This window comes from Aulonocara stuartgranti, assembly GCF_965226115.1.
Source record: "Aulonocara stuartgranti genome assembly, chromosome: 10".
NCBI lineage: Eukaryota > Metazoa > Chordata > Actinopteri > Cichliformes > Cichlidae > Aulonocara > Aulonocara stuartgranti.
In genome coordinates, this window is record NC_138946.1 from 21,394,697 (window position 1) to 21,419,882 (window position 25,186).

At 38.7% G+C, this 25,186-nt stretch overlaps 1 protein-coding gene and 1 long non-coding RNA gene across 6 annotated transcripts in view; one reads left to right on the top strand and one right to left on the bottom strand.

Moving 5' to 3' along the window:
• Window positions 1–307: 307 nt before the first annotated feature.
• Window positions 308–4,840, bottom strand: LOC309715166. 2 transcript variants are annotated; one of them, XR_014279159.1, is made up of 5 exons: window positions 4,663–4,840; window positions 2,749–2,833; window positions 1,615–1,752; window positions 1,409–1,447; window positions 308–386 (listed from the first exon to the last, which is right to left on the bottom strand). It is a non-coding gene; the product is annotated as an uncharacterized lncRNA (long non-coding RNA). The 2 variants fall into 2 exon arrangements; XR_014279160.1 differs by having other exon boundaries at window positions 1,405–1,447.
• Window positions 4,841–7,387: 2,547 nt separating this feature from the next.
• sptbn2 (spectrin, beta, non-erythrocytic 2) overlaps window positions 7,388–25,186 on the top strand; it is a 48,361-nt gene continuing 30,562 nt past the window's right edge. For 2 of the 4 annotated variants that reach the window (XM_082550167.1, XM_082550169.1), the window contains exons 1-2: window positions 7,388–7,921; window positions 22,279–22,466. In XM_082550167.1, the coding sequence (XP_082406293.1) occupies window positions 22,310–22,466 (157 nt within the window). In that variant the 5' untranslated portion in view covers window positions 7,388–7,921; window positions 22,279–22,309. Of the gene's footprint in view, window positions 7,922–21,298; window positions 21,320–22,278; window positions 22,467–25,186 lie in introns of those variants that run through there. The other 2 variants (XM_082550171.1, XM_082550168.1) reach the window with 2 other exon arrangements.

Consider the following 25,186-nt stretch of genomic DNA (forward strand, 5'->3'; position numbering starts at 1 on the left):
AAATCTTCACCTTCCAGCTGGGGATGACTATGAAAGGTACCCAACAGCTGTGCTATACTGGGCTTCTCTGAGAAAACTCAATATTTCTCCCTTAGTGCATAAACAGATGTCTTCAAGTGTGGAACCCCTGAGGGGGGACAGGATGAAGTCAACCTGGTCATCTTTGCCTAGGTTTCTAGTTTTGAGAGGCTTTGGTACTTGATCAATAAACTCGTCAACGTCCATCCATTGCTCTTGGATGTGGTGCACCCATGGCAAATAAACATATGACTTGCTAGCTCCACAACTCAAAACAGTTATTACCCATTTCTGATCCTTTGGCCTGAAGCTCAGTGACAGAGTCCCTTTCTGTAGTTTCCCCCAAAACCTGGTCGTCACCATCGTCTCTGTCTGACAAAGTGAAGTGTCTGCGTGAGGCTTAATTCTAAGTCAGGATGCAAAAAAAAGTATCTCAACAGTGCAGCAATGCAGAAGATCAAGAAAAGGGATTACACAAGGGACAAATGGTCAGGGTGGCCTCTTTCACAACCGATGTTCAGCTTTCCACACTTCTATTAACATCCACCCAAACACGGTTACACTCAAGGACAGAACCCCAAGTATGTCCCAAATTCAATGCGTTTGAATACTTATTAGTAAAAAACACACAGTTTGAAAGGATATTATCTCAAGATAATGAGCCTATATTCCCTGCAAACACCAGTGCTCATAAACTATAGGCGTCAATGCAATCTACCGTTCTTTGCACTCACAGCGGTACCTCAAAAGGAGCAGTGCCATCTAGTGGCGCAATTTAAAGCAACAGCTCTTCCCCACCTTCCCCATTCCCTCCATCTGTCCAAGTTCTCCTTTTCCTTTGCCACTATTTTCTTCATCTCCCTGACTATCCTACTTCTCTACCTTTGAATACTATATGCACTGAAGACCATACTTATTCATTTCATTTAGTCACTGAAGTTAATTATTTTTCAATAAAATAAATGATGCAAATCTGAACTTTGACATTGCATTGCATTATTACTTTGACATTTGACTTTTTTTTTTTTGATTTATGATCAAAAATTAATTCCTAAAATGTTTGCATTTACAAAGAGTTTACTTTTGACTATCCCTTCCCTGCAAAAATAAAACATAAACTCAAATAAAACCCACACTAGAGGGAGCTGCTAGTACATGTACAGCACTGAATGTTTTTTTCAGTAATCTTCAGTCTAGCTGCTCCTGCATACTTGTTAATTTGATTTTTGTGGGGGAAACATGCTGTATGTGCTTTATTCACAAATTAAACATCAACTTGAATGTTACTAACGATTTCAGTTTTTGATTTATTTCAGTCTGCTTGTCTGGCAAAAGGATTTGGTCTGATAAACACAGTGGTTGCAAAAAGTACACAGTTATCATGACTTGCCTTGACTCATGTGTAGACTCCCATGCCCGCTGTGACCTCCTAAAAACACAAATTATATGAAACGCTAAAGAATGTGAGTGGATCCACAGTATTATCATGGGATTCATAAACATTAACTGCCTGTAAAACAGCTCATCTTCTGATTTGCAAACCACAAAAAACTGTCACAACTCCCCCACTCAGCTTTGCTTCCTATTTGTCCAGACCTGTAGTCAATCCCAATTTCTGTGCGGTCTGTGAGTCACGTTGCACCATAGTGGCACCACAGTTCCTTGGTGTCCTGGTTTCATTCTGTCTAATTATTATATAATTTTAAACTGGAACAGCAGGGTGACCTCCAGCAACTAGTTTGGGGAGAAACAGAGATAAGAAAAGGGACAGCAAAGACAGATGAGCAAGAACCGAACCAGAAATAGCATAGGTGTTCTCCGGAGAAAACTCAAAAAGTTGTGCTGGAGATAAAAATATCTGTTAGTGGGTCATGCTGACCGGAGTATAACCCGCTGGGTGTCGCTGGCTGTAGACTGCAGCTACTAAACTTTCCTCTTTGTTGGTCTAATACAGTTTTGGTTGACTTTGGAGGCGGAGAGACAAATACGGCATATGGTGATGCTTGGAAATGACAAGCAAATTTCACATCTGCCACTTCGCAATTACAGAGCAAGACGATCTGCATTTTTTTCTTTAACATTTACTGGGAAAACTCATAAAGACTGAGTCATAAAGTCTCATCAGATTTTTCAGGATAATTATGTCAGTATGTGAGGCTATTTGGGGTGGTTTACTCGTCAATATGCTCAAAGTCTAGAGGTTGATTAATGCAAAGAGAGAATAAAAAGGGGAAGATGATCTAGGTTGAAATGTGTTGTTACCTGTCTGGAGAATCTGTTTGCACTGTTGTGGATAAACGCTGGTTGATTTATACGCTCTATCTACTGTATATACTTTCAACACTGGTCACACATAAAGGCAGCTATTACTCCTTCTTTTGGCTACTCCTTTTATGGGTTGGCACAGCGAATCACCTGCCTCCATGTCACCCTGTCACTAGCATCATCACACCAACCCTCGGCATGACCTTCACTATATTGATGAGTCTTCACTGTGGTCTTCCTCTTTTCCTCCTATTTTACATAAAGGCAGAAACTAGCGCTGATTAAAAACAGCAAAAATACTTTTTGTTTTAGGTTTATCAATAGATAAACTTTCAAGATTTAATATAAATAAACTGACAATAGCATTGGCGTAGGCAGGCCACTGCTCAAGCGTCCCAGCTCATCATTCTACCAGCAGTTGAATCTCATGAGATACATTTACTTTTACTTTTTGCTTTAACTTACCTACAATTGCTCCATGTCTGCAAGCCTCTTTGCAACCCAACTCCACTCCATGTTTCATGTTGTGTAGGACATAAAAGGAAGGCACCTGTAGGGCAGGAATTGCAGGCTTATTTTGCATTAGTACCTGCAAATATACCTTTTTCTTACAATTTATATTTTCAATTAATTGGGAGGCTGTTGAATTAATTTGCAAAATGGACACTATGCAGTACATATCATATCTGTGATCTGTTTGACATGATCTATCTGGAATAAATGCTCAGTCTTGTTTCTTCAGCTTATAAAGGCTGCAGCGCATAGAGAGACCCCTCTCAATTACCCAGCTTTAATGAGGGTAGTGTTAATCAAACACACAGACTGTTTTGAGGTTGGATGGGGAGTGGGGGATGGGGGTGGTGGTGTATACACAGACTTTATCAGACACCACCCTCCAGCACCACCCCGCTCACTGCACGCACCAATGATGACCCCACCCACCCAGGTCCCATCTATAGTGAGCAGACAGAAGGGGGTTTATCTCAAACTGCTGCAATCTGCAGAAATCACTGTGCTGGACACACTCTGGCAGCCAGTGGCAGCCTTATATCCCACGCTCAGCTCTTTTCCTTTGTCATGGTGGATTGTGGCTGAGCTGTCTGCTTGGGTGTGGGTCTTTAAACAGAGGTGGGTGACTAGGACTGAGGGCGTAAACAGGTTCTGTGCATGTGTGTGTGTGTGAGAGAGAGAAAGAGAGAGCTATCGTTCCTGATGCACAAGCATGCAGCTCAGTTGAGTGATTTTTGAAGACCCGGGGCTTTCTTTTATTCTTAAACACTGCTGTGTAGCATCTGGTCAAAGACTCGTGGTTTCCTTTACACACTTAAATCCACCTTAACTCTAGTGTCTTAAGGCCTCATTAAGATCATTGTGTAGTTACAAGTCACATTCTTTCAAGCCAAAAATTTTTTAGAGATAAAGAGAAACGTGCCCTGATAGGTGTCAATGATGAGCTTGTATATACAGCATTATCAGCTTAGCAGTTTTATATCCAACCTGTTCACAGCTTTTAATTAATAGGTAAATATTTGGTAACATTTATCTGTGTTATTCGGTCATCCTAAGAAGGGAGCAGTTTACTCAAGGTTACCCTACATTACATTCCAGATGTGACATGGTCTCATTTGTGTGGTTAACAATAAGTTTTCTGTTATAAATCTGACTGTTAAAGCTCAAACCTCTGTAAACTTACATCATAATGTTCCAAATTCACAAAATAATTACTTTAAGCCAATCAAATTCTACTTGAATACTTATTGAACACATTTCAACTGTTTTATGGTTTCCCACTGCCACCTCATTAAACAGGCAAATCTATTATCCATATGGTTTATATCCCCATTCTTCTTTCAAATTTCAAATCAACAACTTTTCCCAATTTTCCTTTCACACTTTTTTTTTTTTTTTGCATTAAATATAGTTAAAGATGTTGCAAATCAAAAACAACCTTTCTAGCTGCAGCTGTAAAGAGGCTGCTCGTTTGGAAAACTCCAATAATACGTCCACACTGCAAAGTGTTCAAACCACTCTAACAACACAGCAGAGCTTTTTCATTACCACTAACTGCCTTTAATGAGTAGCATGCTTTTTTTCTTCAAACTGCTGAGCCCTCCCTAAGAGACCCATCATCCCATAAACCCCTCACCACCACCACCACCATTTTTTTGGTTTCGCTACACCCGTCGATGGGCCGGACCTAGACCAAGACTCAAAACTGATTTAGGTGTCAGTTTGGGTGCCTTCCTCAGTTCCTGCCAATAGCGAACCAACATGAATGAATGGCTCCCTAGAGTGTTCATCTTTTCTAACTGCTGTAACCATTAAGACACTGCACACACTGTAGTGCAGCAGAGAAAAAGCACACAGGAAAACACTTACCCATGGTGCTGAGACACTCTTTCATGACCATCTTCCGGGGCTTTATGAATAACCCAGATCTCAATGACCTGCTTTATGTTGCACACCAGCCAGGTGCTGCATAGTGTCTCAGGAATTATTTAGTAGAACTGCAGTTCCTCAAAGATAACCCTCTGAACTTAAGTAAAATCTGGAGTAAAATCTGAAAAGAAAAAATAAATATGTATAAAAATAAAGATCAAGAATGTGGTGTTGAGGATAGGTCTTTCATTTCAAAAAGTGTAAAATGTATTCTTGCAGTATAGTGCATTAATATGGAACGAAATCCTAATCCTAAGAAATCCCGACAAAGAAGGAGAAGGAGCCTAGTTTGAGAATCTGAAGCTTTAGGGTCCAGTTATACATTTAATACTCCAAGCATTTAACGATATTTTACATATTTCAAGTAATAAGAGAATTATACACCAAAATTTGAATATGCTTACCCTTTGTCATGAAATGATTTGCTTAATGACTGGAGAATTGTCAGAGCTATAAAAGGAATTTAAGCCCACCTTAAAAGGGCACTTCACTCAAAAAATACAGTGTAGCTACATCCCCTCTATTGTTGTATGAGTTTCCCAGTTTTGGAGGCATCAGCTGTACAACAGTAGAAACAACTTTCTTGTCTTGAATTTAATAGGAAAAAATATTACTTGCTTTGGTTTAAGGATATGTACTTGGCATTATGGACAAACACTGGATGGAGGTCCATCCATAAAGGTCACAGTGCTCCCTCAGCTGAATTCTATTAACATACTTCAACTATAAGTTACATTAATTCCTACAGAATGGTTATAAAAAATTAAACACTCACAGTGCTGATAAATTATTGCAGTGAGAAATCAATTCATTTATCCAGTTACTGGTAGTTTAGTGCTTCTGCATCAATCATGTTAACCAGAATGAAGGACACTGTGCGGATGGACCTGTGCAGGTTAAACCTTGGGAAGTACCCTTCATGTGTCTTTGAAACTAAAAAAGGGGCCTTCATCAGCTTACGCAGCTAGTTTTAAAACAAGTAACTCCCTTGAAAATTGCTAAAACAAATGGAAATGCGCTGAAGATAGTCTGTGCTCTCAGTCAGCTGTCCTAGTGTCTGTGCATGAGTGATTTATTGATCCACTTCTGCTCCTAGAGAAAACGTGTCTCCTAATTTGCTTCTGCAATCTAAGACAGATATTTTTTACACTTTTATAACTGTGGATTCCTGTTTCTATGAGTCTATGGTTGTTATTATGCATACCAGTTTGTGATTGTAGTTTAAAGTGGCTCGTTTATTCTTAAATTTATTGTGTAGACTGACACAGTGTATAGATTTAGTAATCACAGAGGACTGACTTTTTTAATGGAATAGCAAAGTGACTTGAACCAGATGCCCTCTTGTCAAAGTTGGTTGCCTGTTCAGTTCGTATGCTCTGGCTTTGACACAGAGCAGGCCTAAGAAACTATCTACAGCAGATAAACAGCATTTGAAAGTCATGTCCTTAAGAAACAGGAAAATATCCAGCAAAGATCCAACGTAGGACCCGAGTGATGCATCTGGCCCTTCAATTGATCCATTTATTGATCACCAAAACCTCATCAGAAACAGTCTCAGAGGAAGGGTGGCTGTCAAAAGGCCATTCTTAAGGAAGAGAAACAGAGAAAATGCTGTGTGTCAAATTTCACAAGAGCTGGACTGAAAATCAGTGACAGCTGGTCTTGTGGAGTGATGAATGAGTGATGAAATTTGACATTTTTACTTCAAACCGCTATTGGTATGCATGGAGAAGACCAGGAGAGAGGTACAACAGTGAGTATCTACAGCCATAAAGCCATAAAGCACAGTGGAGGCTCTGTTATGTTTGGGACTGCATTTCAGCTCGTGGTGGGGATCCGGTCAGAACTGATAAAGCAAATAGTGTCAGGTCAATTGGAGAACATTTGACTGGGATATTTCAGCATGACAATGACACCTCAGACACACTGCCAGCACAGTAAATGGTTAATGAACTGTTTTTTTTTTTTATAAAAAAGTTCTTAGAAAAGTTCTATATAAGGATCATAATGAGAAGTATGTTGTATAAAGTTGTATAAAGTATGAATTTTATACAACTAGCGTCATTCACCCATCCATTTAAGCCCCTTTCTATGCTTATGTGCTTCCTAACATTAACATCTAACATTCACTCCCATCAGAGAGCAACTTGGGGTTAATAAAGATAAACTACCCCCCCCCCCCCCCCCCTTCAAAAAAGCATACCTAACCTACATAGAAACTTCATGGCTCACTATAAGTCATGGATTGGCCTCCCCAGATCTCAATACCAAAGCAGTGTGGGATCATCGTGACAGAGTGACCAACAAAAAGCAGCCAGCATCCAAAGAAGAGCACTGGGAAGTCAAAGAAGCCTAAAAAACGCTGTTGAAGAATTAAAACCATTGCACGTTTCAATGAAATGCTCCAATTTACAATTTTACAAGCATAATATAAAGAAATGGGGGGCTGGTTTGACACTTGCACAGCACTGTAGATAGACAGAGTCTAATTAAAACCACGGTACCGGTATATGAAAGTGAAAGCTTTCAGTTTTAGCACCAGGGACAGCACCAGACACAAGGACAGAGCATTATCTTCCTGCTATTGTTGAGAATACTGATACTGTGAGAATACTGCGCGACTGTGAAGGGTCAGAACCCAACCTACACACCCTCCCACTCACCCGCCACCTAACCCCCTCCCACGCACATCCCTAGCTACCACCACCACATCTACTTTTTCTTTCTTTCTTCTCCCTGTTGAACGTTAGCACAGGGAGCTGGAGTCAGTGAGGTACGGACGGTCCTTCGGATGCTCGGCTGCCGGGGGGGGGGGAGAGAAGAAGCTGCTGCGGATATCCGTCTCATACCTGCCTCAAAACGGGGTCCTCTCAGCCTGTATATGTTTTTCCCCCCCCAGCAGACCGTTTTGCTGTGTGAAAGCTAAATAAAGAGAGAGCCTGGCTTGGTTTCGTAACGCGCTGCACCGCTAGCAGCGCGGAGGGAAAGAGGTTTTTCGAGGATGCGGATTTAAAGGGAAGACGTTACCAGTGTCACCTGGGATTTTTGTTAAACCGTTAATATTCTAATTTAGCGTAGCCGGACGCGTCCGAGAGCAAAGGAAGATTTTTCACATGTTTGGTTAAATTTCGCATATAGCGACGCGATAGGACAAAAAACAAAACATCGAGGGCCTCTTAAACAGAAGAGAAAATAAGGGGTAAGTGTGTGTGTTGTTGGGGTTTTTTTGTCTCTTTATTTTCCGCCACCAGCAGGCTAGCAACCCGTAACAAAGCTAATGAGGGGGGAGTCTGATATTCAGGTGACTTGCTGTTAGCTTGCCACTGCTATGAGCTTTTCATGCCAAAAGACAACGTTTTCTGTTTTACATTTCTGTGACTGGAGATAAGCCTGCATACATTTTTGTTATGTTAGCTGCCTGGTTGGGAAGTGTCCAACTGCAGCGCGTTGTGTTAGTCGTTGGGAACATCTCTGTGTACGTCTGCCTCTTCTTGCCTTTGTTTGAATCGATGTCAAATGCAGCCACATTTTATCTGCGTGTTGTGCACAGCCAGTCAGCCAGCCTGCCTGTGGATCTTTGATTCAGCATCTGCTTCTACACCAACCAAGCCTTGCCGCTGGCTATGTTTTTTACGTACCATACCATGATATGCTACAGTGCTGGCATCTTGTAAAGCTGTGGGCTTCGTGGTTATGTTATGTTATCATATGACATTTGAGATTTATTCTGCGTGCCTGGCCTAGGCTGTGAGTCATAGCTTGGGATGCATCAGGTAAAAGTAAAAATGAGGGCTCACTAGGGAAGAGATGATTGCAATCAAAAGCCAGTTAACACGTTGTTTTGAAATGTGCAAGTTTGCTATATGGACATCAAGCGCCTCACTTTTTAACTAGCAGATAGCACGGAGCTGGCATTTACTGGCCACCACGTGTAGATCCATGTTTCACTGGCCCAGAAACGTCTGCACTGAAAATGGTTGGAAAACAAAAAACCTCACATGGTTGGTTGATTGGTTTATGGTTTATTGTAATCAGTATTCTTGATGAGGAATTTGCAATTTGATGTTTTTGTCTAATGTTGGTACTGGGTAACACCCATGATGGGGTGTTTTTGTTGATTTTATGTATGTATTTCTTTCTTTTTTTAAACCTTAAAGCACAAATTAGTCATGCAGGGCTAAAACGTTTAGGTGTTGTAAACCACACAGTAGCTAAGGAGTTTGTTGATGTCACTTAACTGCTGTTAGGGCTACAAGAGTCTGCAAGGAAATGGTTTGAAACCAAAGTGAGGATCTCTTCATTAGAAGACAGTCATCCAGTTGTTCTCAGCACAGTACAGCTCTGGTTTGTGGCTCAGTTTATATTCAGTGACTGAATCTCTAGCTTTACAGAGTAGGTTAGAAAGCAGATTAATTCTGTGATATTTCCATTGCCTTTCCTCCCCTTTCCTGTATCATAGGCCTGAAAACTGGTTCGGATGTTAATGTTTGATATAATTGTATGATTTTTTGTTGTTGTTGTTTTTGAATTCATGTCTATAAAGTCAACACAAAATAAGTAAAATGTATTCTAAAATGTAATTTTAATTTCATGTAGGATTTGAGTTGTTTTAATTGGTAAAGACCCTTCCTGTCAGCTAGGCCTGAAATCATTCTGCATGTCCTCAGTTCATATTCATCACAAAAAATTTAGGGACAGTTTCCAGTGCCGGGTAGTCCAGTACATCATTAAAACCCACTATGACCTCAATAATAAACGTAATCATGATTTTTACTGTGACAACTCCGAATATGTTAAAGCTTTGTAAAAGGCACATTTATGGCAGAGATGATTTGGTAGTGAGTGTATGTTTCACATTCAGCAGTGTGTTATGAAACAGTGCCGGATTTTGTGCCGTTCTACCATTTCTACTGTTCTACTTCATATATTTTCTATCCCTGGTATTAAGGCTTGTACAACTATTGTCTCTATATAGCCATACTAAGGTTTTTTTATGGCTTGAAATAAGCCATAAGGGTGACACTAGGCACATAAACATGACTGGCCTGTATGTAGCTGAGGCAATGAGTCTGTGCTACTTTACTTAACATACATCTCTGCACTTTCTGTTATTTATGGCTATTGATGAACACAAATGTTGTTGTTGCTTGAAAACTAAACAGGACCAATCCTGCATACTTAAATAATAGGGAAGTACTGATATATTGGCTTTATGCTGTTGTCAGTCAATACTAGCCACTTATAAAAAAATGAAACACATTTACAGATGGCAGTGGCTGACAATTTTGTCACATCACAATCACAATAAGACTAAAAAAATTCTTTTTGTCACTTTTTCGTGGTATGTAACAGAGATGAATGACAACAATAACAAAACAAGCAAAGATATTGCTGTCACCCATTGAAAGCTGTAAAGGTAAACACATGCATTGACCTAACGTTTCAGAATTGGATCATACCTGCCATTATATTGTAAAAAAACAAAAGACAAATATGGAGCCACTAATTGAATTATTCAGTATTAGCCAGTTATTGTGCTTCTCTCTTTCTTTGTGGAGTTGATCTCAGTTCTTGCTACAAATAGATTTTGCTTTTCACATGATGAATATGAAGAATAGGTCAGTCTTCTTGTCTTTGTTAGTGGCTTTTCTTCAGATGTATCAACATAAATAGACTCTTTCTAGACTGCTAATACACATTGTAATCACTGCATTGACTAGACTTGAAGAAAATATCAGCATACATATATATGTAAACTATATTAGCATATTGTTATAGATTCAGTTCAACTGATATAACTAACCAGTAATTCTATATATATCATTTAATGTGTGAGCTTAAAAATATTTTTTAAAGTGCCATGTTCCTGGCAGCTGAATAAGCATTTATGTTCAGGAAAGAGGTGTGTGTTGTTGTGGTCAAAGTATTCTCAATTATTGTGTAATTAGACATTGTGCTTAGTGTTTCACTTAGTGCTATATCCTGTTTCCTGGAAGAAGAAATAACAAAACAAAATAGATTAATGCACTAAAATCCTTTCATTGGAGTAAAATGTGCTTGTTGACCAATTAAACCTCGTGGAATCCAGATCATACGAAAAACACCCAAAAAATGTGGAGCTTTTTTTGATGGAGACACAGACAGGATGATATAGATGGATAAGAAATTGCTATTAGCTGGCTGGCTGGTTGCCTTGATGAACAGCATTCAACAATAGAATGGGACTTTGAATATGGGCCCCCTGTAGTGCTGATTCTCAAAATCCCTCTTGGACAGGCCTTTTTCAATTCATGCTATTCACGCTTTTATCTTGCGGCAGTGAACCATATTACTAACCAAATTTAAGCCTTTTATGGCTGCTTTCTAATGTGTATCTCTTAACAATTCATATTTATAGGTCTAACTACAGGAGCATCTCATGATATAGTGTACTAATATATAATCTATTTATCTATTGTGGTTCATTTATCCAGTCTTTCTACGTTTGATACAGAAGAAAAGGAAAAAAACCCAAAAAAAACAAACAAACAAACCAGAAAATACAACGAGATTATACAAAATCAGGCCTCCCATTTTGTACATAGTTCAACCATTTTGACCAGTATTCGTCAAATGAGTCCGCCTGCAACTTTAGCCTAAAAGTTTTTCTTTCCATAACAAAAATAGTATATATCACATCAATCCACTCATTTATAGTAGGAGTATCCTCATTAAGCCAACAATGGGTTGGCTTAATGAGCACATTTCAGCACACTGAACAAATATTTATCCAGTTTACATAGATTAAGACTCTCTAAGTTCCCTAGGTACAATCAGTGTCGGTCAAGTTACTTGAAAAAAGTAATCAGTAACTAATTACTGATTACCTCCCCAAAAAAGTAATCCCGTTACTTTACTGATTACTTATTTTCAAAAGTAATTAATTACTTAGTTACTTTTTAAAAACACGATTTACAACCTGAAGAGGTGATAAAGCGATAGATCTTTAAGCCCAATTCTACTTTTTCTGCATAATCCATCATACAAAATGTAATCAAATGGAAAAATCTCTTTTTTTAAACTTGTTTTATCAGTTTTAATCTTTTAACTTTATGCATCAAGCAAAAATTTAATTATATGCAACATTCTCTGAGTTGAATAAATTAGTTTAACATTTAAACCTATTTTTTACACATTCCAGCACATAAAATAAAATATTTTTTGTGTTTACACTCACTCTTTCAAATAGATGCAAGTAAAACACAGCAGAACATAAATAAGGTCAAAGACTCAGCGGTCCTGTTGCTCTATTTTCACCTATTAAGCAGCACTGCGGTAGGCGGAGGTTTACCCTGGTGCAGGTGTGCCGCGGTCAGTTGAAGAATCCGCGACTTTCTCTGCGAGTTTCCCATTACGTCGTTGCGCATTCGGTACTTGCTTGGAAGTTTAGGGGTTTTTTTTCGCTGTAAAAAGAAGTTTTCTTCCCACGCACAACGGACGCTAATGTTTTTGTCACTTTTTATGGAATCAAACTCAAAGTAAGGTCAGTACTTCCACGCTTTAAACGCTGCACGCTCATACTCTCTCCCACAATCGATATGTGATCCATTGTTGATCTGCACACAGCTGTTGTCACTAACGGCGCACTCGCTTATGTCACTGTCGTGAGACATTCTCACAAAAAATCACGGTTTTAGTAACGCAGTAACGCAGTGTTCCTACGGGAAAGTAACGGTAATCTAATTACCGTTTTTGCAATAGTAATCCCTTACTTTACTCGTTACTCGAAAAAGTAATCAGATTACAGTAACACGTTATAAGTAACGCGTTACTGCCCATCTCTGGGTACAATACTGCAAAATGAAATTGTATTTTCTTTTGGAAGATTGTTTCCAGGACCTTATGTATTTCCTTCAAAAATGGAGCCACAAGAGGACATTCCCAAAAGATGTGGAACCGATTTGCTGCTGCATGTCCACACTGCCTCCAGCATGTTGTCTTATGGGAATAATTGGATTTTCGAGCCGGGGTATTAAAATAACAAATTATATTCTTCCAACTGAATTCCCTCCACGAGGGGGAGCTTGTTACCGACCACTGCTGCATACAGATCCCATCCCAATCCTCTTCTGTTAGGGATAGATTACCATCTGTTTCCCATCTTGCTTTAACATATCTTGTATCATGACCCCTTGGGTTGGTCAGTGAACGATATAATTTGGAAATAATTTTTTGATAGGGTGCATCTCTATATGCATTCTCAAATATGTAAAGAATTTCTTCATTCCCAGTCAGTAACTGGGGATGTTTTAGCTTTTTATTCAAGAAGTCCCTCAGTTGCAAATATCTAAAAAAGTCTTGATTTTGCAACCCATACTTATTCTTAAGGTCCTGGAAACTCATCATTTTTCCGTCTTTCAACTTTATTAGCCCATGTTTTAAATGTCGAGTCGGTCTTACTAGGCAAAAATTCTGGGTCATATGCAAACCACCTAAGCAGTTAAATTTTTTAAGGTTAAATTGAGGTTTCCGTTCATTAGAATATAGCTGCTTCTCTGAACAACTGTGTGATTATCAACTTAAAGTATTTTAAAACAAAGAAATGTGGTGTGTAGAGCCAGAGACATTATCAGCTGAAGATGTAGCACTGAAATGGTTCTAAATTTAAATCTATGAGAGAATTATCTAAGAACCAAGATAATGACAGTTTTAACTTCTAAGGGAAAAAGTTGTTAAAACATTATTGTAAACTAGAATTGCCTAACTTATTTGTTTTAATCAGATCGGGCTGGTGATTCTATGCATGCAGTTTTAACGTCCCTGTGACCATTAAAACTAAAGTTAATTTAGTTAATACTCAAAATAACTGTCAAGTGCTTCTGGGTGGACTTTATAATCATTAAAAGCATCTCGCAAGCTGTAACTTTTTTGTTTAACATAAAGTTTAGTGTTATCTCCCAACCCTTTTTCCAAAATTTTTTTATTATACCGAGTGAAATGATACAAATTAATACTGCTGTCTATCTTTTTGCTGTGTGGATGCTAATTGCTAATTTAGCTGTGGCTACTCTGCACACAAGAGGAGGGAGAAATGGACACCGGGGAGTTTTATCCCCACTTCCAACAGGAGTTTGCACAGATACATAACAGCTGGAGAACTATTCACAGATCTTCACATATGGTTAAGTTTATGCCAATGTGTAGTGTCAGCTTAGGCCTCATGTGCTTTTGGCGGGTTCAGAAGCAAGGGTGATGTAATGGAAGTGTATTCATGTAGAAAAGTAATGTGCACATCTGTGAGGGCACCATTAATACTGAACCTTCTGAAGTGCTTCTACAGTGGACTTCCAGCATTAATTCAGTTTTAAATGTGGATTAACAGGTTTGGAAATGGACAACATTGCTTTGACTCACAACACTAACATTTCACTCACCAAACTGAGGGAAACACCTCTTGGACAGTCTGTGCCACACTGCAAGCCATAAAAATGTATCAGTAGCACAAACGAGTTACAAAGGTCCTGTTCAGTGATTTTAGTTAGTGAACATGAAGCCTAGAAAAGGCTGATTAGTTCCCAGTGTTTTTTGTGCTGGAATATCTGTTAATGAAAACCTAAATTCCAGGGTCCAGATGGATTAATAAAATTCACCTTGCCTAGATATATGAAGCCATCCATAGAGAACAAAATACTTTTTGTACCAGGATCTAAACATTCTTTTTAACGCTGTATAGTTTTAACTTAGGGCTCTTTGGGAATTGACTTACTTTTGCAGCCAGTATGAAGTAGCACTTAAAGATGCTCCAGTTCTATCACTTTTCAAGTGGCTACAGCCATTTTCTGCTCTTGAAGTTATACACGGACTCAGTACAATAGCAGCTCTGCACTTTGCTCTTATAAAAACCAGATTTATAAATATCTCTATGACCAGATCATGACCATTGTTTTATTGTATCAAGCAATATATTATAGTAAATCAGCAACTATCAGTTAATAAGAGGGTAATATAAATTTATGCTGTCTTTATGGTGCCAAAGCATTTAACATTGGTCTTGCCTAACATTGGTACTCCATTCTTTCACTGAGGATTCACACTGAAACATTTTATGATGTCATGTATACCCAGTGGTTTGCTTAATAAAAATTAGCTCCCTGCGCTAAGAAACAAGGCAGCATCACATGGGTGTACTATAGGTGTTGACTGTGATGATCTGCTGGTTTTGCTATTTTGATTCATTAAGAAATATTAAATTCACATTTGCATAGCTATTTAGTTGTGTGCTTGCTTGCTTTTGGGTGTGGTTGGTACAATGTGGCGACCAGACTGTAGTCAAGAACTTGACTGAACTTAATGCTTATAGATTGTTTTTAAGATGCACCACAGTGATACAGATGTTCTTTAACCTGATGCGCCAGGTTATTAGGAGCATCAGGAATGCTAGTAACCTGCGTTCCTTATGTGTTGCTTGCACAGTTTTCAGTTAAATTTTACACAGTATCTCAGATTCTATGAAAACCAACTATGTAAACTGAACGAGTACCAGCACTCTCTTTATATTATTTATAATATTGCCAGAAGCATTGATGTTGTAGTAGATGCAGTAGAAAACAGGGAAAACACAACTCTTAACATGACATTTTCCAGCTGTTTTTATTATGACAGCTTGTACTCTATTAAACCTGCATCTAGAGTCTTTTAATGAATAAATATCTCTCTTAAAGGTGAGGTCTGGAAGGCTTTTGTCAGCACCACTTATGGGGGCTGATTTTTAGATGGAGAACAGTTGTTTCGCCAGTGCTTCACAAGGTCACAAAGTGTTACACACCCCCACAGAAATCTGAACGCGCAAAGTCTCACTGCCACTTCAAATCATAGAGCTAGCAAGCAATACTGATATGGACAGTGGTTAAGTACTTGGATAGGAGCATTTGCTGATAATCACTTATCTTAAAATTAAATGAATACCTTTCAGTGTATGCGTTCAGCTTATCAGTTCTTGCTTTTCTCTGGGTACTCTGAAATTACATTTAGGAACTACAGCATCTTAGTGCAGCAAGACTGCTTTTTGACTAAAGTGATCACGTTTTTGCCAAAGGTTGCAATTTGCTAAATGAATGCTTGCTAGTCCTTTTCAAAACACTTCGAAGAACAGCTGTGTGACACCACCATTATAAGTAACACCAACGTGGTGATTTAAATCTGCCGCAGACCTTAAATATGTGTTATTTTCTGTCACCCAGATGAACATATTTCATGAGGTTGTTGTTAATCACGGGGTAACAATTATCAAACTCCTACAGAGAGAGGATGTTGCTAAATAAAACTTTACATTTCAGATGGTTTAGAAACTAAAAAGTAAAGTGGTACAAAAATATTACACACCACTGGTAGAAATCTTAAAAGAAAATCCTGGTGTGTTTTTATATTGGCGCATTAGGATTTTTAATGGTAACTGAAATGTTTGAGAGCAAGGCTTTGTTTTTTATTTTCTCATTATAGCTCACATTCAGCCACATTATTCATATATTGGGTAGTGTTGTTGGTTCCAGGTATTTTTGTATTGGCCAGTTGTCCATCAAGTAGTAAAGCTTTCTGATTGGATGAAGCTATTTTCACTGATATGAATGATCTTGTATGAATCCGAAGCACTGTGTATTAGCACATGCAGGCGTGATGCCCGAGCTCGTGCCTGCATTTGTTCTTGTGTGTTTTAAAATGGCATGAATAATTAATTCACTGATGTTTTTAATTTGGATTTCTGGCAGCTTGGGAGATTGATGCTATTGTAACTCCCAGCCAAATGTATTTAGAAATGAAGGCTAAGCCCAGGACTCATTCAGCTGCAGCAGCAAGAGGGGAGCACAAACACTATAGCATTTGCCTGTTTTTAGTATTAGTCTTAATAAGCCATATTGTGGATGGGCCAGTATTCTCACTGGGCCTTAACTTGCCTGTATAGCAGCATCTCTCTGTACTGAACATTAATGATACCAATGGGACTATTAATTATTCTTTTTTTGTTGTAAATGTGACAAATCACTGAAGAAGATGTAGGTCATAGGCATCCATGTTTTCTGTCAGATAATACAGATTTCAATAATATAGAGGTCATGTGGAGGATTGACATTGTTTATAAACTAGATCGTTATGTTTTTGTCCATTAAGTACCTAAAGTATATAGTAGCGCTTCTGTGTTTTCAGACTAATAAGAAAGTTGTAAACCGTCACTGAGTTTGATGACATTTTCCAAGACTACAGGGAAATGTGACTTCTTGCAGTGAATAGTAATTCAGCTCTGGAAAACAATTTCTGTATTTGCCATGTTGCATTGATTAATAAATTAGTTTGACTGTTAATATGATTACTTGTTAAAATTAATTTAGTGTGTCATTTGTGAAAATGAAAAGATAATACGGATGTAGAATAAAATGACATCAAAACAAAATATTATCTGGAGTTAGGCTGATATCTATGTCGATATGTGAAGGGCATGCTGGCTGCGTGAGTGTTTGATAAATGTGATGCTACAGGTCAACAAAGGATCTCTGCTGTCCTATTCAGCAGGGCATTCAGGCCAGGATCAGCAGGCCGTGGAAGGGCCTCTGATGCATATGTGCCTCTGGCTGCCTCATCTCTGCAAACAGGAAAGGCTTGAACGGCTGGCCTCATCCCTCTGCTGACTCTCCATTGTGTGGGGCCACTTTGGCAGGGCACGCTTTGTCCTCTGCTTTTTGGGATCTGCCTCCACACCCTGCAGGCTCAACTAAGTATCACAGGCAGCTTGATTTGGGGCAAAGCAGAGGTGCCACATTCACTTGAATATATTAATATTCATTAATGCAAAGCTCATGGCTTCGGTATACTCATAAAGAATGCCAGCAAAACATTTTCTTTAATTTTAGTTTTTTTTCCTTCACTTAAAGATTTTTACAATGAAATTGGTAAAATGTTAAAAATCTTATGTTTGTGTGTTTTGAATGACTGTGTTTTAACATGGTTTTGTTATGAGTTGTATCGCCCCTTTGTCTGCCATTATAAGGAGTGTGTGTGTGTGAGACCGTCTACCCTATTCCCCTGGTGCAAGGTAGCAGTTTGGCTGGTTAATGTGCACAAGCCTAATTCCCTGAGGGTGACTGATTGCAGGCTCTATTTCTCTTTCCTCTCTCCCTGATTAACGGGTGCAGTGACAAACAGCCCAGCTGGGCAAAGGGAGGCAGCTCTGGGAGGGGAGGTGGGGTGACACAGAAGAAAAAATAGGCAGAGGTGGTGGCGCTGCCTATCATACTGCTAGCTCTGCCTTCCTTTCTTAACCAGTGTCGTTCTGTTGTGAGTAATAGCCTGATGTGTGTCTGCCCAGTATAGAGCTCGATTTAGCCACGAGGCATTTCTTTGTGCCCTACTTTAATCTTTTTCCCATTGTACAGAAGCACTATGTATCTGTGTCATGTGCCTTTCATTTGTATATTGTTTTGATTTAATTACAGTAATAATTTTTCAAAAGCATGTTAAGATATAAAGGCTGTGACAGGTTCTAAATATTTCATACACAAATGTTTGTCTTTGTTTTGTATTTGTGGATTAGACCTTGGGGGGATTTTCTTTCATAGAAACTCTTTTATGTGACCTTTTTGTGCCACATCTGTCTGCCAGGCTGTGTTTTTATTTATTTATTTTTAAGTAGCTTTGGGGCTTAAATCTTATGTCTGAAGATTTGGAAAATAGGCTTTTTTAGGGGAAAAAAATCAGGTTGAAGGCTCCTGCATGGCATTTTTACAAAGTTGCATTTTTATGGGTTAATTTCTTTATCTGATTTTGTTTCTGTCTGGACTGGGGGAGGTGGCTGCACATCACTCAGGCTGGCATAATTGTTGGTGTTGGACCAATCTATTTTGTGTGCTGAGTGCTGATATGGTTGCATGCTGCGTGGGTGGATTTGTAAGTGTCACTTTCAAAAGCATCATGTGTATACTGTATGTAGAAGGGCTGTTGGGGGTGGTGTGCGGTAATAGGTCAGGTCAGCTTGTATGTGCAGTTTTTATGTCACCCAGTGTTGTGCGTGTGTGTGTGGGAGGATGAGTACAGTAGGCTGTATCATAGTAGGTCAGGGGATTGTTAGTCTGATCCATTGAGGAGCGATTAGTCCAGACACTGAGCCAAGCCTCTTCATACTCACAACAAGGGGAGGATTGGCGCTTTGTTATCGCTGCCAGACTCTTGTGACCTCACTGGTCCTGCCCCTCTCCAGCTCCTGCCAATCCCCCAAACAGATTGCCTTGGACTATATTACTGCCAGGCCTGTCCTGGATAGTCTGTCTTCTGTGTGACTCCTGCTTCCATGCTGTGGCATTTTTATAATTTGGGCTATGTAGAAATCTTAAATGTAGCTACTTATCAGTAACGCTAGACTGATACCATACCAGTCACATAGTGTAGTAGTGTCTTTGTTTTTCTATTATTATTATTATTATTATTATTATTAGTCCTATAATATGCCAGAGTAAAGAAGAAAGCATGAATTGAAAAGGAGGAGAGCAGTGTTTGGATGTTTTTGAAACCACTGTGTCATAGTACAAATATTTTAACATCGCTCCAATCTTCAACTGAAGACTCAGTGATATACCTGACTACTTATGCATACAGTGAGTTGTAGAGAAAAGGCAAGTCACTCCTAGGGCGCCAGATAGGTGACAAATCAAGGAGCAGTTCCAAGGCGTTGTATTTCCTGCTTCTCTAATCCATGCATTTAGTTTCTATTCCCATCCACTTTCTTAATCAACCACTAATAGGATTTTCCAAGCATTTGTTTTTGTTTTGTTTTTCTATGTATATTTTACAAAATCAAATTTATGTTAAAGTACGCAGGTGCTGCACAACAGAAATGGCTGTGCATGACTTGAAGAAAACTATCTAAAAACGAAGATAAAAATCATAATTAGCAATATCCCAGTACTGACAACGGTGCACCAGAAAGTGCAACACCAGCATCTCTTCTCTTCTTTTCTGTCTTAAGCTATACTAAAAACTGGTAAATGTACAATTTGCTCAGGAAAAATATATTTGTAAAGAAAATACAAAACTGACTGAAGCCTTATACTTTTGCTCTGTCACACAGTAGGTTGCTACGGTGTAGCCACAGATATTTACGGAGTGAACACTCTTTAAAATTTTAAGATACAAAGGTTCAGTTCTGATTCCTTTTAGAGTTCATGCTAGGCTTTTAAAATGTGCACTTTTTTCCTTTATTATACTTTGCTCTGGGATGTTATAGCCTGCCTGTTGTGTGTTTTCTAGAATCAGCGATGGAAGGAACATGTATAGATGCAATCTGGCCCTGTATTTCTTGTGTACACTCAGATTGGGCCCATCTGGTAGCTGTCTGTTATTGATTTCCAGTGTGATTTAGAGGATACATCAACTTGGCAAAGCATGACAAGTCCAAGAATAGTTCTCCCAGATATATTAACAGCAGCTTTACATTTAACCAGATAAATCTATTCCATTGGCTGCTATCAGGTTTTTTAAGTCATACCTGGGTGACTCAGAAATTGAATTTGCATACTAATTGTGTGTAATGTGGCCTGATTATTCTTTGCAGTATAACATGATCTAATAATGACCAAACTAAAACATAAACCTGATGGACAGTATTTATGTCCATATTTGGAAAGGGCAGTTTGCATCCTTTAATGAATAAATTAAACCTTGAACAAAAGGACAGGGCTCAGCAGTTCTCAGTCATGCTTAGCCTTTAATTACTTACTTTTAACAGCACAATTATTTTTGTAAAAATCTGTCATTTCTTCCCATCACTGCTCCTCATCTAATGGCTCTGATTAGGTTAGCCACAGCTGGTAGACACAACTAAAGCTAAACTCACAGGTATTAACAAACTGACTACTCAACCATGTCTATTAATCTGTTCAATGCTCTTAAGCAAATGGCTTCAGTTAGCTAATGGATCTCTATTGCAGGGGGCTTAATCTTAATGTAGGTCCCCTATTGTGTGTATTTGTGCATAACACTAAAGACAAGCTGTGTCTGGTTAGTGCTGTATATACAGTTAAGCCTTTACATATAGAATTTTTACCATGTCAAATGGTTAAGGTGTGAGTCACCATGCCTGTACAGCAGTTCTTGTGCTGTAGTTGTGCAGAATAATTGTCTCACACTCAGGATTCAATTGAATAGAAAAGACAAGATGCTTCTGCTTCTCGACCAAACTCTGAGAGCTAGCCAGCTGGAGAAAGAGGGTGGGATTGACCTCATTCTGTTTGAAGTATTGATTGTTGCCGTATTAGGAAGCCTTGTTTTTTTTTTTTATAACTGGATGCTGAATTCGTACAAACAGCAGGATGGGAAGATATTGCGTTCTTAGCAGTGATTCAAGGACCGAGGTGACTAATTTATTCTGAGGAGGTTTTAGACCACTTGGCGAGCTGTGGCGATGTAGAGCAATGTTTTGATGAGGCCCCTTACTGTTTGTGTGATATAATCTGCCAGCACTTGCACAGGAATGCATGAATGACACACATCTCATAATTATGTTGTGAAATGTTAACAAAATGTCTTTCAGTTCCAAGACTCCACACCTGTTAACGGACTGACTCTCTTTTAACAGGTGCCATTTAACTAACCTTTCTTATTTATCTACAATAATGGGTAAATAAATATATAGACAGAACTTTATTAATTCCTAGAGTCAGTTCCTCTGGGAAATTCAGTAAATATATATAATAATTGGACTGTTATCATATTGACATAAGGAAAGATTTTTTTAGTTCAGTGCAGTTTCTTTACAAAAGATGCAATAATGGCATAAAAAGACTACAAAAGCAGGGGAGTAGATTTCTGGTATAAACCCCTTTCCATTAAAGTATCTTGTAAAAACAATCAATTTTAGTTTTGCTGCAATGATACAATACGTATTGACATTTTAGCAGATAAGCAGTTTTTTATTTACCTTTATTTAATTTTAGAAGTGAAGCCATGCGATGAGAGAGTGCTTTTTTATGTGCAGCTTTTATGTCATTACAACCCTGGTTTAATGCAGTATGACACTGTGTAAGTGTATTTATACTGCCATATGTCTTCGTCTTTTTTGGTTGCTAGGTTATAGTTATATACTCGCAAAAGTTGAAACCTAAGTAGGTTGACACTGCTGTGCCGTTATGACTCAGCATACAATGACATTACTGGAGTTACAGGAGCTCTCATTTTTAATCGACTAGCATAATGACTTCGTGACAGTTGCTAAACTTATCTCAAAGTCTGTTACACACTGGCAGTTGCACCGTCCAAGCTTGCATTTGCATATGACTTACATTTGAGCATATAAAACTAGAGTGCAGCTGGCAGGCTTTGTGTGCTCAGTGTGTGGTTGACGTGCATTGTCTTTTCTTTTTTTTTCTTTTTTTTATATGGAAAATAGAAGTGGACCATTTGTTTCTGAAGTTTAATTTTCAAACTTTGTCTTTCAAATATTTCAAGGGTTAGTGTTGTGAAGCTTCTTGTATTATGCAATGACCTCTCCCTGCTGTCCATGCACTGACTGTCTGTGTTTCTGTGTCCGAACTGTAGGTTGAATGCGTTTTTCTCCAGCCTGGACAACATGAGCACAATCTCGCCAACAGACTTCGACAGCTTGGAGATCCAGCAGCAGTACAATGACATCAACAATCGCTGGGACCTGGCAGCAGAGACTGACTGGGACAATGAGAACAGTTCGGCACGTCTCTTTGAACGGTCTCGTATTAAGGCCCTCGCAGGTATGCTACACATCAGTGTACATTCTTCCAGTGTTGCTTGTCAATGTGCACCCATGTACGTGCATTTCTTTCTGTTTAAAACATTTTGTCACAATTGAAAACAAGAGTGTCACATGTCTGTTTAGAGGCCGGATACTGTAACACTAAAGGCTAAATTGTAAGTACAATTTATTAAGTATACCAGTGCATGCCAGGTATCCAGGGATAAAAATTGCCCAGGAGAGACTTGAATTAAATTCTACTAATTTTGAAGGCTTGACTAGCTAAGGTTGTTGTTGAATGGATTGTTTTAAAATTGCACTGATGGATCCATTAAAGTGTGCTGAGCTTTACAGTGTGATGTAAATTGTGTGACGATTAAAAAAGTACAACGAAATGACATAAAAAAGTAAACAAAAGATACAACTCAATAATGACGTTTGGTCTCAAATACCGAAATGCTACCATATGACAAGTCTTTATTTAAAGATGGTGACATTCCATACATACATTACATACATGATTGGGAAATTTTTTTATTAGCTTTTAGAAAATCTTTCGAATTTTACCAAGACTTTTATAGATCAAGTGTCTGCACACATGCTGATGCTCTTGTATTCCAAGATTTGGTTAGCAGGCAGTTTAAATCTATCCATAATAGGTCTGCAAACAGACCTATTATGGGATATTTCTGCGCTTCCTTTTTGCCCTCACAATGTTCTGACATGACAGAGTTTTTTATCCTACCAGTTTCTTTGGTGAAGTAGTCGGGAGAGGAAAGAAGGTTCATTGAGGAAAATAAGACATTTACTCCGAGGAGTATTATGGCTAAAAGCAATGCCAAATGTAACTTGTAAAACAATTGGTGAGAAGGTGAGAATAGAAAACCTGTGACAGTGAAGTCTTGAGCTTTTTAAGTTGAGTTTAAGAAAACTCTTTTATTCCCAATATGTTATGAGAAAGATCGTTTTGCACTTACCCCAATGTTGTAACTGTTTTGTAAAGCATGCGTTTTAATATCCAACAAGAGTTTTAGCAATATTCACTTGAGATCAGTCCTGATACTAACACTGCAGAAATCTCTGTAGACTGGGGAACAGGTTTCATTATTTTTTGTCCCCAAAGGCTCAGTTCTGTCTTTATAGGGCAAGACAGAAATACTTCCAAAAGGAGGACAAAACGAGGAAGCTGTATAGTCTGTTGAGCAAAGAGAAATGTGGCTAGGTTGATCTGTTTCTGTGCAGGTTCTTTTCACACCAGTGCTTCTGCATCTAAACTCATGTTATGTCTGATTAGTGATCTTACTGAAATGAATTAAGATGCTATCCTTTTTAAGAGTGCAATAATAATAATAATTTCGATGACAGTTTTATTCAGTAGCTTACTCCAAAGCCTCAAAGCTGTGCAAACACAGGCCAGTCTGCCATTGTTGGAAGCGTCAAATAAGGTGACACATTATTGGCTGTTTTATCAGATCTGCTGGAGGTGTGTTTGTGTGTGTTTATTTAACTGGCCTGGCCTGGCTTCACCTCTATTAAAACCTCTATTGTTAAAAACAAGATGCAGTGTCATAATGAACCCAGCAGAGGGGAGCAACAGGCAGTCGCCAACACACATATATACATGCACAAACACGCACACGCACACATCGAAACCACACGCTATAATGATCTTGAGCACTATTGTAGTCAATGTGTTTGTCAGATATACACCTCATTTTACTGGGGAGGAGTGCACCACAGTTGATTTCCTTTAGGAGCTGCCGTTATATAGAAATTGCACTTTATAAACAGTCATGTCCTGTCAGGTAACTTTTTATTATATAGCAGTATGCTGTAATACTGTTTGCACTTGTGATCAAACAAGAACTTGTGTGTGTATGTGTGCGCTTCTATGTGAATGTCTTTAAATACTGTCTAAGTTTTACAAGTGTGGACTTGATGTGCACATTCTTTGACATGCTCTAGCAGCTATTCCCCCCAGGCTTAGCTTAGGCCCACCGTTTATGACTTCTCCCCAAATGTCAAGACTTTGTGCAGTCTCTAAGGTGCTTTTTCTTTTCACGTCTTCCTCTCAATTTCTGTCAAACGTTTTGTGCCTGTCTCTATGTAACATGATTAGCAGTGCGTACCTCTTACAGTGGAGAGCTTCTCTTGTTTTAAGATCATTTTCATTTACAGATAACCACTTATCGACTGTACTGTACCGTGTGGGCAGCAAGGCAAGCTGTGCAAATTTGCATTTTTTGAAACCAACGGCTTGCTTCAAACGCAAACAGTTAGGCGTGTTCACTTGAGAGCGCGTCCACAGCTACAACACATGGCCTTTGAAAATTATTTGAGTGATTTCTCAATATCTGTGTGCTTTGTGTTCAGTTTTGTAATAGATCTGCATAATTATCATAGACACAACAAACCTGAACTGTATTTAAAGTAGGCCTTTTAATAGGATATTTTTAATAATCAACTGAAACATAAAACAGACACGTGTGTTTGTATTTGGCTTGTGTAAATTTCGCCACATTTATGGACTCATATGAGTAGTTCACCCTACTCTCTTTAGGGGAATTCCCCTTCAGATCAAAGTTTAGAGTACACTTCATTCTTCCGTCCTCCCATGGGTGCTCAGCTGGGGTTGTGCTGTGAGACAGATAAAATATACATGTTTAGCAAGAGATGTCTACTCTTTCCCCTTTTTTAGTGCTTACTCCCCCAGCAGCTTCTGGTTTTTCTGTCTTATCA